Here is a 13,018-nt window from a genome sequence, read left to right as displayed (position 1 = left end):
CCTAACMCCGTGATGCCCAACAGCGACACTGTCACCAGTTTTGAACTTGTTGCCACATAATTAATCCTTTGTTTCCGATCAGATCTGCATTCAAATCCTAATGTTTTGTTCTCTGAACCTTTAAAAAGGAGCAGTTGGGGTCATTTGTGCATTACAAAGCTGTACAATACATCAGTTTTGTCTCCTGTCACCACGTGACCTACTTTTGAAGTTTCTCCCTGGATGATTAAAAGAAGAAATAGGGACAGAGCTAACACAAAATTACAAATTCTTCTGCAGGCAGTTAAAAAAAGCTGTGTAAAAATAGCCACCCACCACCCCCAGGAACCTCCAATCCACTGCACKTATTTAACACTAACCTTTTTTATTGGTTGTGAAGTATTTGGAGTCCGTCATGGTTCCAATTCCTTAAAACACCTGAAAGAGGGAACAAACAGTCAAACAGCATTCAGAGCTGACAACACCCAGTTTGCAAGCCCAGAACTCGGAGAAAGAACGCTTGGTGAGAGCATGTAACATAAGGAAAGAAGAAAATGCTTTACATCACACGCACAAGTTTCACAATCTTCATTCTGTACCAGATGTTGTTATTACTTGGGAAACCCACGGATTTAAAGGGTTCAAATGAACAGTGTCAGTGAAAATAAAACCACCTATTGTGGATAGACTGGAAAAGCAGTGGCGCCCGCCCCAGCTTTCTGATTTTWAATTGTGGAAGGAGAAAGACCATTTTCAACTGCTTATAATGAGGAGATCTCGACATGTTCTGCAGCTGTCTTCCCCCTGGGTAAACAATATCATTTTCCCCAAAAAGCAGTGCACGTTTAATATCTCAACTGGAAGTGAGAAGTCCACGTTTCAGACAAAGGAAACTGTCAACTCCCCCTAACGATACATTTTTACGTTGCATCTTGATGGAAAGAACAATTAACCCTACTTGCAATAGCCACCCAGAGGCCTTTTGATTTTTCCCCCTCTTTTGTTCTTCCTAAACCCTGGAAAATGCAGAATATTTTTTTGAAAGGAAAAGCCATTACTTTTCAGTTCTCTCAAGCTTGAAATTGAAATCTTTCTTTGCCAAGATCTTACACCCCACCTCCAACACACACACAAGGTTATTAGTTTTGTGGTGCACTGCATTTTTGTGGACAGAACTGAAAAATGCCTTTGGGCCAGCAAAGCGCTTAACGGAGCTGTGAGAAAGGTCTCACCAGCACTTTGCTTGCTCCACAGAACCAAGTTATTAATACTTAGATTACAGGGATTGTCCAAACATAGCAGAGAGCCATCATTTCATTTTTGCAATTGCCAGCTCTATGACAAACATGACTCAAACAATTGCAAGTATTGGCTGAAGAACAAGCATAGGAGTAGGCAATTTTACTGTTTTTGATGATACAGTCTGCATTGTGGCTGAAAATCTATATCCCCAAAACTATCCAAAACATGCTTCTTCCTACCTTTTTACTCCTTTGCCTATTTTTTGCCCAATTCCCCTTTTCTTCTAGATACTGCTATTACCTTTAAACGTTACCAGCAAAGAAATGAGTCATTTTTTCCCTGAACGCTGCTGCCTGTTTGCCTCCAATCCTCTTGGGCCTTGCTGGCTCAACAACGAAAGGACGAGCTTAGCTCTGAACTCCGCGATGCTGCCCAGCACTGGAACTCGCTTGCTGTTTCTTAATGCTTTTCTTCCTCATCCTTTAACCAACCCCAACACCACTATCATTCTTTTCTTCTGGCCACCTAAATCATTTTAATACCTCAGGAGTTAACTTCACACGAACAGCAGCCGAGGGATAATGGCAGTTTCCATCACCTTTAATGCGTTCTACAGGGTGGCAACGCGGAGCGGTTGTGATCTTGTCCAGCCGCCAAGAAAGCAGAAGAGAAACAGAACCTGTTGCTTCGCCCAGCTCCCTGGAGCTCCTGTCTGCCCTGTGCCTGCTGGTTACCTCTCCTCACCCCAGTGAGGCYGTATTACTCAAACTGGCTTGATTTCACCCCTTTTCTGCTCCTGCCAAAGGAAGTGCACTTCGCCTGCAAGAGAGGCTTCCCCTCCTCAAACAGGGGCTGGATTGGGAGGGCCACACGAGCCACGACATAACACAGTAATCTTTCCAGCAAAGTCACAGCACCCCAGCAGAGGAGGCTACCGCGAGTCTTGTTTTATAATTAAAAAGAAGCAGCCTCATTTCAGCAGCAATGTTATTGCTGACACAGTCCTTCAGATTTGAGTCTAGCTCAAAAGACTTAAATGTTTTCATCTACCAGAATATTTGGCATGACGCCATGCAAAATGGATTCAATAYAGTCTCGCTGTGCTTTGGTCTGGCTGCATTATATGAGCCTTTATCTACCTGGGTCAGACCTTCTAGCTGAGCTTGTCTGATACTGTTTTAACAGTGACCAATAGCAGATTACAGAGAAAATCCAGAGAAAAAAAAACAACACACATCACCCAGTTGTATAAAGCTACACAGAAGAACCCTTGCTGAATTTCATAGATGATATTTATACTCAAAAGCAGGATATTTCACTGTCTTTCTAACTTCAGATCACATACTTGGAAACATGGAGAACAATCACAAAAACACTCAGACTTCCAACAAGGCTAACCACAGTACCCATCTTCACAACCTCTGTTCTGACGAATGTAAAACAAGATTCGATTTATCTCAATATGAAACACAACTACCATATTCCAAGTGCAACATTGGAGAAAGCTCTTCTTCTGCAGGTACATGGATTTTTGTTTCACGTATGCCATAGCTTGCTTCGCRCGTTGTTAAGAGACAGCTTGGTAGCAGTACTGAGTATAATCTACTAAGCAAACTCCTCATAGTTTACAGCAAGTCCCAGATGAAGGCCAGAAACAAAGAGCAGATTTACAAATAGCAATGTTTTAAATAACTCAAGAAAATGCCAGCTTCTTGTACACAAATTAAATTTGAAGAGAGCAGAGACAACTTACAACCATGCCACAAACATCCTTATGTTTTTAGAGAAAATCCAAAATAGATTGCCCTTGCCTTACTGTTGTTTTGTGTCCAACCAACACCCACTAAAGTAAAAACACATAAAAGGTGTTCAAGCTGACAGCAAAGGGTCCTATTCCACCCTCCCCCCCGCCCACTTCCTCCCCCCAAAAGCAAGAGATGAAGCAGAGGAATTCCTCCAGAAGCTCTGGCAATGGTTAATGCTTTAAGCATTAGCTTGACATTTAAATGTAGACCGAACCAAAAATATGACTCAATGAGAAGACTAAGGAACCATCATAACCAGAAATATAAGCAGCTTCAGTCTAAAACCATAGGGAAAACTGAATCCTGCAGCTGAGCAGCACTAGCTTTGCCCTGCGCAGAACTYGAATGTCAGCCTGGCCTGAGCTCGATACCACTGATTTCACGCAGATGTAAACAGGAACGTGGCAGATTTAAGGCCTCAACTCAGTGTTAATCTAAGCACTCTAACATTGGAAGAGTCTTGTGTTCAACCTCTAAAGCCCTAATGTGATCCCCAGTTTAACCACACTTACACAGAAGCTGGTGCCCATTCCTTATGTACACATGCCCCCAGCCCCTTTTCCCCAGCGTTCCCAGCTCCAGCAGCACACCACCACCCCATGTCTACCCATTCCCCCAGGGCCCCTTCCCAGCAGCCCGACTCTTGCTCCCCAATCCTCATCCCTGTCCAGACCTGTCACTACCCCAGTAATTCACTTCCCAACTCCAATCCCATCTCCCCTCCCTAGTCCCTCCCTTGCCCTAGCACCCCGTCCCTGCCCAGTCTCCCACCTCAGTACCCCTACGCCTCACTCCTCATCCCCCCATCCCTGCCAACCACCTCATTGCCCCAGCACTTGCTCCACTACCCCACTTTTACCTACTCTCCCTTTCCAGTACCCTCAGCAATCACCCCCTGAGCCCATCCTTGCCCAATCCCCCCCCCCAGGACTTGCCCCCCACCCTGGCCCATTCCCCCTAGTCCTCCCAGCTCCAGCACTGCCCTCCCAGCCAGTCCTGTCCAGTGCCTCCTCCCAGGCCCCAGATCTCACCTCACCCCTGCCCAGTCCCCCCCAGTACTGACCCTCCACCGTCCAGTACCGCCCCCCCCCCCAGCATCCATCCCTCATCCTAGTCCCCCCAGGGTCCCCTCCCAGTCCTCACGCCTATCCCTTCCCAGTCCTCCCAGTGCTCCCTTGCAGTGTCCCAGCAGTCTCCACCCCAGTGCCCCCAGGCAGTACCCCCATCCCATCCCAGTGCCCTTTCCCAGTGCCTCCACCGCCTCCCAGTTTCCCTTCCCAGTGCTCCCCAACCCTTCCCAGTTTCCCCTCCCAGGGCCCCCCACCGCCTCCCAGTTCCCACTCCCGGTGCCTCCACCGCCTCCCAGGGCCCCAGCACTCGCCCCCGGCGCCCCAGCAGGCCCCGGCGCCCCCGCCCCACTCACGGCGGCGGCGGGGGGCGACGGACACACCGGCTGCGGGGGCGGCCGCGGCGGAAGCGGAAGCGGAGCGGAGCGGCCGGGAGGACTCGCGAGGAGCGAGAACCAACCCTCCCCCCGCCTAGAGCGGCCGCGCCCCTGCCACCATAGAGGGGCGCGCGGCGGAGACAGAGCGCCGCCGCGCCCCGCTTCCGGGGGCGGGGCCCGAGGCCGTCCGGCACCGCCGCCGGGGTAAGAGCGCGGGGGCCGCCAGCTCCCCCTGCCGGCGGGGGCGGCGCCATGGCGGAGGTCGGGGCCCACCTCACGGCCGCCCCGGCCGGCGACGACAGGCCCTCCATCTTCGAGGCGGTGGCCCAGGACAGCCTGATGGCCGCCGTGAAGCCCGCCCTGCAGCACCTGGCCAAGGTAAGGGCCTGGCGCGGGGGAGCTCAGCAGGGCCTGTCGCCTCGCGGTCCCCGGGCCCGTTTCCCACAAAATGGCTGTTTCCCATGAAATGGCTGTTTCCCATGAAATGGTGGACAACACGCGCTTCGCCCAGAGAACAGGAGACGTTGGCGGTGGTGGGTTTGGCGTGCGGCTGGAAGAGTTCCTTACTGGGTGATGTGCTGATCCCATGTGTAAGCAGACCTGTCGCGCCGTCCTGGCGTCGGAGGCAATGCGAGGAGCCGCTGGGCGTCCTCCCTCTACAGGCACCTCTCTCCAAAAAGCAAGTCCTAYTGGTATTATGTTTCTCATTTCTCTTGTGCTCTTCAAAAACTGCATTCTGGAAGCTGTCTTCAAATTGCCTGGCAAGTGTTAACCAACAGTGTTGTGTTGTGGGGAAGTTACCTAAAGAAAAGTCAGAAGGGTTACAGGGCCTGTTCAAGATGGCAGCTGAAGTGCAGGACAAGCAGTCTGTGTCTGCGCAGAGGGTGCAGATTGATCCAAGCTCCCTCTGCCCTTGATTCAACCAAGCCAGAGTCAAGATGGAAACTGGAGTTGGCTTGTGTCCCATTGACTCAGAGAGCTCGGCTGTATTCACATGTACTCAGGGAGGCATGCATTTAGCGAGGACAGGTAACGTAGACAGTGAATATTTGACAGTGAATGCTTTGAGGGGAAACTGCTACACAGAGAGAACCTAGAGAGGCTGAACACTGCTCTCTTGGCTGAGCTTTTCGTCACCAGGATTCACATCTGGCCRCAGTTGTAAGCTAGCATAGCAGTTTTGACCCACTCAGCTCACTTTCTGAACTGCAGGCACAGTTTATAGTTACTGTAATTTAGCACATGTCTCCACCACCAGCTCCTTAGCCACTTTATGTCTCTTTCAATAGGTGCTTGCTGAGTCTAATCCTGCCCGATATGGCTTCCTCTGGCGTTGGTTTGATGAGATCTACATCCTCCTGGATTTACTGCTCCAGCAGCAATATCTGGCCAAGTGCAGTGCCTCTTTTTCTGAAAACTTCTATGGCTTAAAGAGGGTAGCAATAGGAGACTGCAAACAACRTTCACTGGCCTGTGCTGGCCTGCCAAAGAAGCAGCACTGGAAGTCTCTCCTTTTGCTTGTTCTTGTTCCTTACCTGAAAGGAAAGCTAGAGAAACTGGTGTCCAGTCTAAGGGAAGAGGATGAGTACTCCATCCATCCTCCCTCATCATCCTGGAAGCGCTTTTACAGAGCCTTTTTAGCTGCCTATCCGTTTGTAAACATGGCCTGGGAGGGCTGGTTTCTTATCCAGCAACTGTGCTATATCCTCGGGAAAGCTCAGCATCACTCACCCATGCTGTGGCTGGCTGGTGTTCGCCTGGTGAGACTGACTGCAGATGACATCCAGGCCTTGGAGAAGAAATTTGCAGTAGCTGCCCCGAGTCAGCCACACAGGTACATAAGAACATGGCTTAGCAGCTACTTGCTAGGGGGTTCTGTGGGTGGGTCGATGTAGAGGCAATGCCGCAAGGTGAAACTGTCTTGTTCTCCAGAAATTCTTCAAGATAAAGGTTTACATGTGGCAAAACTCTGCTCCAAAAGGGAATATCAAGATAATAAGCATAAATAAGGAACAAGTAATAGGGATTAGCTTCACAGGAGTTTGTGGTAATAAAATCGGAATGCTTTTTTGGCACTCCAGCCTCCATCCCGTTCAATCTTTAGCTGCACTTTTCTATCAAGGGAAGCAGACTGTACCCGTTTTGCTAAAAGGACTGAAACTTAGCCACTCAATTTTCCTGAGCAACAACTAGTCATGGCCACATTTAATGTCCTGTAAAATGATGGTCCATGAGTGAAATGTTCTGTGATCCAGGTCCCCTCAAACCAAACCGTTCTGATTTTAGACCTCTGAATAAAGCAGGACTTGAAATTTTTCCAAAGAGACTATGCTCTTCTTAAAACAAAAGAATCCGAGAGAAACATCCTAGCAGATGCCTCATTACAAACATGGGACATGTTAACAAAGTTATTTAGCATTAAGAAGCTGTATAGAGCAGTAACTTACCCCAGATCTTTTTTACCTTGGTTTGCAGAGGGACAAATGTGCAGTACTGATAATTTCTCCATACCTTCTCTCCCTGCTACAGCATTAAGACACAAGTCCAGTCAGCGATGAAGAAAGCATTGGGTGGCATTGCTTTCTCCCTGTCCACCGGGCTGTCGGTCGGYGTATTCTTCCTTCAGTTCCTGGACTGGTGGTACTCCTCGGAAAACCAAGAGACGATCAAATCTCTGACAGCGCTCCCTACTCCTCCACCRCCAGTACACCTTGACCACGGGGCRGACTCAGCTCTGTTACCTAAACTGAAGACCATGTGCCCACTGTGCCACAAAATTCGAGCCAATGCCACGGTCCTGTCCACGTCTGGCTATGTATTTTGCTACCGCTGTGTGTATAATTACGTGAAGACTCACCAACGATGCCCAATCACAGGCTATGCCACAGAGCTACAGCACCTCGTCAAACTGTATTCCCCCGAGAGCTGAAAGGCCTGCTCTGTGCTTTCACAGAGACGCATCTCTGAGACTAAGTGGCAGGGCCACTGRGTAGCAGTGAGCCTGAATTTGCCCTTTCTGATGTCCTAGAGAAGACTATCGACCATTACGACTTGTAAGTGATCTCTAAAGCCCCTYTGAACCTTGCAGCACATTTGAGTTTTGCTGCCTTGGTAAATTTTGATAAGGCTCTCCCTCTTGGTTTTTAGCCATTCAAACATCCYGTGACAAAGCTCCAGAGGGGTTGGACAGTCATGATCTGTCAGTCAGCATAGAAATGCCTTCAAAGGCAAACTGAAGGGGAGAAAACAATGATTTGGATAATAAGAATGCAGAYGTGAGGACCAAAGAGCACTGCTGGCAAAAGTCCTGCTTGAGGGCATGGTCAGCAAATTGGAGAGCTACAAAAACCGTCCAGGCAAGCTATTCCACCCTTAGCAGCTTCACAGACTCTAGTACTGCCTGGGGCAGGCGCTGGCACTAGCGCTTCTCAAAGAGGTAGAGACAGGCTTAGACCTCTTTTCTGATCATGGTATTCATAAGAGTCTCCATGCATTTTCAGGCTACTCACCTCTGACTTAATGAGAACATTACACCCCTAATTTCCATCAACAGTTCTAAATTAAGACTTTGACTCTTTAAAGGAACAAGGGATGATGTGTACAAACACAGATACAAGACCACAAGGGAGGAAGACAAACCAGATTAAAGCAGCAATTGTGCCAGTTCATGAGAATCTCTTTCTTGTTACATGTGTCCTCGAATCTGTCGTTATCTGTTTTTACAAAGCAAAATTCTTTCTTGATTTAGAACCCAACTGCATTTGTTTTTTTTCTAACTTTTATAAAACAAAGTTTGCTCCTCTGGGGGTCTTTATTTGCACAATGGAGACTAGACTAAAGCTGCTTTTATTTTTGCAGATGATGATCATGGATATAAGATTAGTATTTTGCAGGCTGGGAATTTTTAATGTCTGTGTTTGAATTCAGTATTACATTGTAGTTATTCCAGTCCCAATCTAAACTGATCATGTAGCACATTCTTATCACAATGAAGCATGTACTTTCATCAAACAGGAAAGAGAAGGAAATGTGCCTGATGTTAYGGATGCTCCTTGCTTCAGACCACTCTGATTGATCAGATACAATTTTTCTTGATGGAAGGTTGTTTTTCTTGACTCAGCTCTAGGGAGCAGCAGTTAGCTACTCCAGACATCATGGTGACATTGCCTATAGAATATGAAGCAAAGTTTGCTGCACAGAGTATACGATCTTTCCAGATTAAGAGATATGTTCTAACATTTAATTCATAAACCAGTGATCTCACTTTATCCCCATTTTAGCCCTGCTTCAGAAGACAGAAATCAATAAAATCCTCCCTTATCTGGGAGCAAGATAACAAGTGCATTGAATAGGCTAGAAAAATACAATAATTTGCATCCTCCCAAAGGTGCTCTGGAGGAAAAAAAAAGAAAAAAAACAAAAAACCTTTTCTAACAAATGGGTCCCCAATGCTTGTCTTATTATTTCTGTACAACTGCCAGCCCCTTCTACCTCTGCAGCTATGGAATAAGAACAAAAACTGTCACATTTTTCTTCCCTCCAGTAATTCTGGAATCGATAAAAAGATACCTCTATTCTTTTAGGAACCTGTTAAGAGTACACACATCTTATTGGAAAAGAAATCACATCCAGTGCAAGATTTTCTGAGATTTTCAATCACTTTTAATATAGCTGGCTTTGGGCTTGATATTAACTCACACCACTTGCTACATCAGTTTTGCTTCATACACCAAGATTATCATCTCTAATGAAAAGCCAGTATCCAAGATGCTCCATTGTTGCTACATGGTCTTAAAATAACCAGTCTGATTATACAGACATGGCACTGACTGTCCCAATGACTCCAGTGCAACTGCTCATTTAATAARAGCTGCAGGATTTGACTGACTATTCAGTTTCAGGATAGGTTTGTTTTCCTTTGGTCCTTCCTGTACTTTCCAAATTATCTCTGTTGCTCAGTGAGAAGCTGGGCAAGCAGATAATGATTGACCTCAGAGACATAGGACAGAAGAGTGACTGATGAAGACCTACCTGCCAGCATGGTAGATCTCTTGGGCAGGATCCTCAGCCTCCTCCCCTCTAATCCAGGATTTCCTAGTAACTGCTGGACCGCACAGACCAGTTCCCTGCACTCATGCTGCTCCAGGGCCTAGACACCTCATTCTCTCATGGTTAGTAACTATTCCCCTCCCCAGAGTGGCCACTGGATGTCGTCCTGTTGGGCCCTGGCTGCCTTCCACTCCACCTCCCTCCTCCACCATGCTGTACAATGCTGAGTTCCTGCCAAACTGAGATTTGGTCGACTCCACGGCAGCTCTGGGACCTGCTCAGAACCACCTACATCTAAGCTTCACAATTTAGGACAGGCTTTAAAGAGCAATTTAACATTCAAAAGAATAATTACAGCTATCTGACTAACAGGCATTAAGTCCACAATGGTGACAGACTCAGCAGTTACCTGGCAGATTTTATTAGTGTTCCTGCAGGTGGCTGCAGAATACCAGTTTGAATTTGACTGCTTCTGCTAACTGGCCTGTCCTGAGTAGCCAAATACCCATCTGTTACATTAAGTTAGCTGCTCTAAACAACGCTACGAAACCAATTCATATTACACAAACATCCCCTTTATCTACTTGTACACTGTAATAGTACTGTTAAAGCCATGATGGTATCAAGACATACAAGGACAGACTTGTTAAGGAAAGAAATATTCTTTATTACACCAACTTTATTACACCAGTCTTCAGATTTACATACTAACTGTGAGTGCTATACACTCATGTATCATATATATGCTCAGGAAGCTTTGTTCTGTTGCTTAATACAATTGCTTCAACATTAACAGCGGCACTGGAGTTACCTAATACATCACTGTCATAACTTGACTTTTCAAGYGTTTCAAAAAACGTTTAATGAAGCTAAGCCACATTCACAACTCGGTCACTGTTCAAAAAATGAGCACCTTAACAACTGAATTGCTTTCCCTGCTTCCTTAACAGAAACTGCATAGCCTCTCTTGCCAAGAGACAACCACCATATCTATTCTCCTAGGTTTGATAAAAACAAAACCCCACACATGACATACACATCCCCCATAGAAGCTTCCCTCTCCAGGAAAGTGAGAAATGAATGTAAAGCTGTCACCGAGACCTAGAAGAAAATGAAAACAGGATTAGAGAATCTTCTCCTGCACCTGCTTATTAGCCCAGCCTTTTTGGCCAGTGAAAGGGCTGCACCTTACCCCTACGCAGCCCATGTGTTTCTGTTAGTCCAACCTCTCACTRATTGCAAACTATAGTCAAACATCCAGGTGATACTGATGGTTTTTTTGGGGAAAAAAAACAAACGCGGAAATTAAAAATCCCCTCTGCGTCAGCTGACACAGTCTGGGTGCTTTTGCTTCCAGATACCTTTTCAGGTTAGGGAGTCACAYGCCATCACAAGGGGCCATTTGAAAGTATAACACTGGCTCATACTAAAGGTATTTGGAGAGTCCATCAAGGCAAAAGCATCAAAATTCAATTTAACTCATTACACTATCTGCAAATTTTCTTTAGTGAAATTGTTCCTGTGTTTTCTAAGATACAAATCACTTCCTAGAGCTGGAGAATCTGTTTTGTTTCACAGTATTTAGGTTTTAAAAGTTATGGAAACATAGCTGTATACTGTACTACTCATGCACAACTAAAAATTTGAGTCTATTACACAACTTAAAGAAAAAACTTTACATAMAACAGACAAATCATTGTAAAACAGCTGATGTGAATCATGCTGGRCTCTAGCTCATGTATCGGCATCTGTGGGACTGCTGCCTAGCCCTGTCCTTCTAGGGTGTAAAGGGAAGTGTTCCCAGAAAACCCCAGTGCATAACACGTAATAAATACCCTTTCCCGTGAAGAGTTTTGGGGAATGCTTGCTTACTGCATTTTTTCCAATACCTGAATTTCAATGTCCTGCCCTACCAGAAGGGAAGCAGCCACATTACCCCGCTGCCAGGCCCTTCCATCTCGTATCTGACACGCAGCCTGAGAGAGAGCAGAGCACCAGAGCCAGGCCCAACAGCACAGCTCACTTCTAAAAATACTCCTGTCTCAGTGCTCACAATCACTAGATGATAATACAGCTGAACCAAGTGGTAATGAGGTCTCTACAGGATAACCTCCATTTTACAGAGTCTGCATTGTTTTTACAAATGGAAGATACAGTGGCACAACATCTGGAGTTTGGTAAAACACAGTCCCACACATGGGAGAGAAAGCAAGAAAACCCTGTCACAGCAAGCTCAGTACTAAACCCAGTGTTGCAGCAAGATACAGAAATCAAAACAAGTATTTGCACAACTCACTTTTCAAATCAAGGATGAACTTTTTTCTGCTGCTAAAAAATTTGCTTAAAAAGTCATAATACTTTTCACTACTTTTAAGAGCTGCATCAAACACTTTCAAGAAATGGCAAAGTTTCTTTTCATCYACGTCCTAGATGAAATTAGCCTAAATAAGCTCAGAGAGAAGATTACGTGATCATGCCCTGGTCAGAGCAAAGACACAAAGTCTCAGCAATACCAGTTCAGATAACACTTCACTCATCATTGCTTTGGGCAAATCTCAYTTCCATTCAATAAGGACATTGCTCTCCAATGAGGAACTAGAAAATTATTTTCAGGGGGAGAAAAAAACAAAACAAAACAAACATAATTCATTCTGGGTTGATTCTTTTCAGGATCAAATGGCTTTCTACAGGACAGACTTCTCTGAAAAAAACTAAAAACTGACCCTTGCTAGATGAGACAGGAGCGGCAATTACAAGATGTAAAAACGGAACTCCTAATTGGTATTTCGACCTTACTGTACTCATCTCCATTGCACGGCAGCACTGAGGAGGYGGTACTTTGCACCAGCAATAAAGATGGATTCTCCACCCAGAGCTTGCGTGTGTTGTGTGTTCAGTCGTGTGTATGACAGAGCCATACTGACAGAGTAACACAGGTGAAAACTCACCATTTCTCCTTCCCAAACATTAAGCCAGAGAAAGCACTTTTTTCCTCTTGACACACCTGTATCCACAGGTCCCTTTTACTTCTCCCCACAAAAGCGTGCAGCAGATACAGGAAGCTGTTTTACACTCCACGCTCCTCTATGAATTTGGAGCACCTTTTTTCTCCTTATCACCTCCTAATGCTACAGATGATAAGGGGATGAAGCACGTTTAGCAGGGGAGCAAGGGAAGGGAGGAAGGTGAYGTGTTTGTTAGAACCAAACCGCAGCTCGGGAAGACAGGCCACGAGCCGGGATGTCAGGGAGAGCCAGGACCAGGCCAAACAGGAGGAAAAAACCTGCCCTACTTACAAACGTTGCCGAAGCCAGTGGTTCTCCCCGAGTCCAGAGGCCTGTTTCAGCGTGACACTTCCCCCGAGCCGCTCGTTTATATCCTACCTCCCACCTCCGACCCTGCACCCCAAATCCTCTCTCCTGCATGCCAACCCCATCCTCTGTGTTGCCGCCATCTCCAGCCCCCCTGCGCCCCCCTCAAATCTACCCCTCCCCCCCCC

General features: G+C 46.5%; 2 protein-coding genes and 1 non-coding gene across 6 annotated transcripts in view; 1 reads left to right on the top strand and 2 right to left on the bottom strand.

The window, feature by feature from the left end:
- The window catches only part of AP2B1 (adaptor related protein complex 2 subunit beta 1), an 83,039-nt gene extending 78,565 nt beyond the window's left edge, over positions 1-4,474 (bottom strand). For 2 of the 3 annotated variants that reach the window (XM_026063620.1, XM_026063622.1), the window contains exons 1-2: positions 4,450-4,474; positions 360-417 (exon numbers count right to left, since the gene is read on the bottom strand). In XM_026063620.1, the coding sequence (XP_025919405.1) occupies positions 360-396 (37 nt within the window). In that variant the 5' untranslated portion in view covers positions 397-417; positions 4,450-4,474. Of the gene's footprint in view, positions 1-359; positions 418-1,763; positions 1,939-4,449 lie in introns of those variants that run through there. The other variant, XM_026063621.1, reaches the window with a different exon arrangement.
- Positions 4,475-4,633: 159 nt separating this feature from the next.
- Positions 4,634-9,358, top strand: PEX12 (peroxisomal biogenesis factor 12). Of its 2 annotated transcripts, none has more exons than XM_026063623.1 (3): positions 4,634-4,848; positions 5,760-6,304; positions 7,000-9,358. In XM_026063623.1, exons 1-3 carry the CDS (start codon positions 4,723-4,725, stop codon positions 7,397-7,399), a joined length of 1,071 nt encoding a protein of 356 aa, XP_025919408.1. In that variant the 5' UTR covers positions 4,634-4,722; the 3' UTR covers positions 7,400-9,358. The 2 variants fall into 2 exon arrangements, with proteins under 2 accessions (XP_025919408.1, XP_025919409.1); XM_026063624.1 differs by lacking the exon at positions 4,634-4,848 and adding an exon at positions 5,072-5,149.
- Positions 9,359-11,966: 2,608 nt separating this feature from the next.
- LOC112965059 lies at positions 11,967-12,064 on the bottom strand. The gene has a single exon (XR_003253162.1). It is a non-coding gene; the product is annotated as a Z30 small nucleolar RNA (small nucleolar RNA).
- Between the last annotated feature and the right edge of the window lie 954 nt (positions 12,065-13,018).

Source organism: Apteryx rowi, unplaced genomic scaffold (genome assembly GCF_003343035.1).
Source record: "Apteryx rowi isolate R43461 unplaced genomic scaffold, aptRow1 scaffold_20, whole genome shotgun sequence".
NCBI classification, from domain to species: Eukaryota; Metazoa; Chordata; class Aves; order Apterygiformes; family Apterygidae; genus Apteryx; species Apteryx rowi.
The sequence above is the reverse complement of the archived record's forward strand: the minus strand, read 5'-3'. Positions and strand labels throughout refer to the sequence as shown.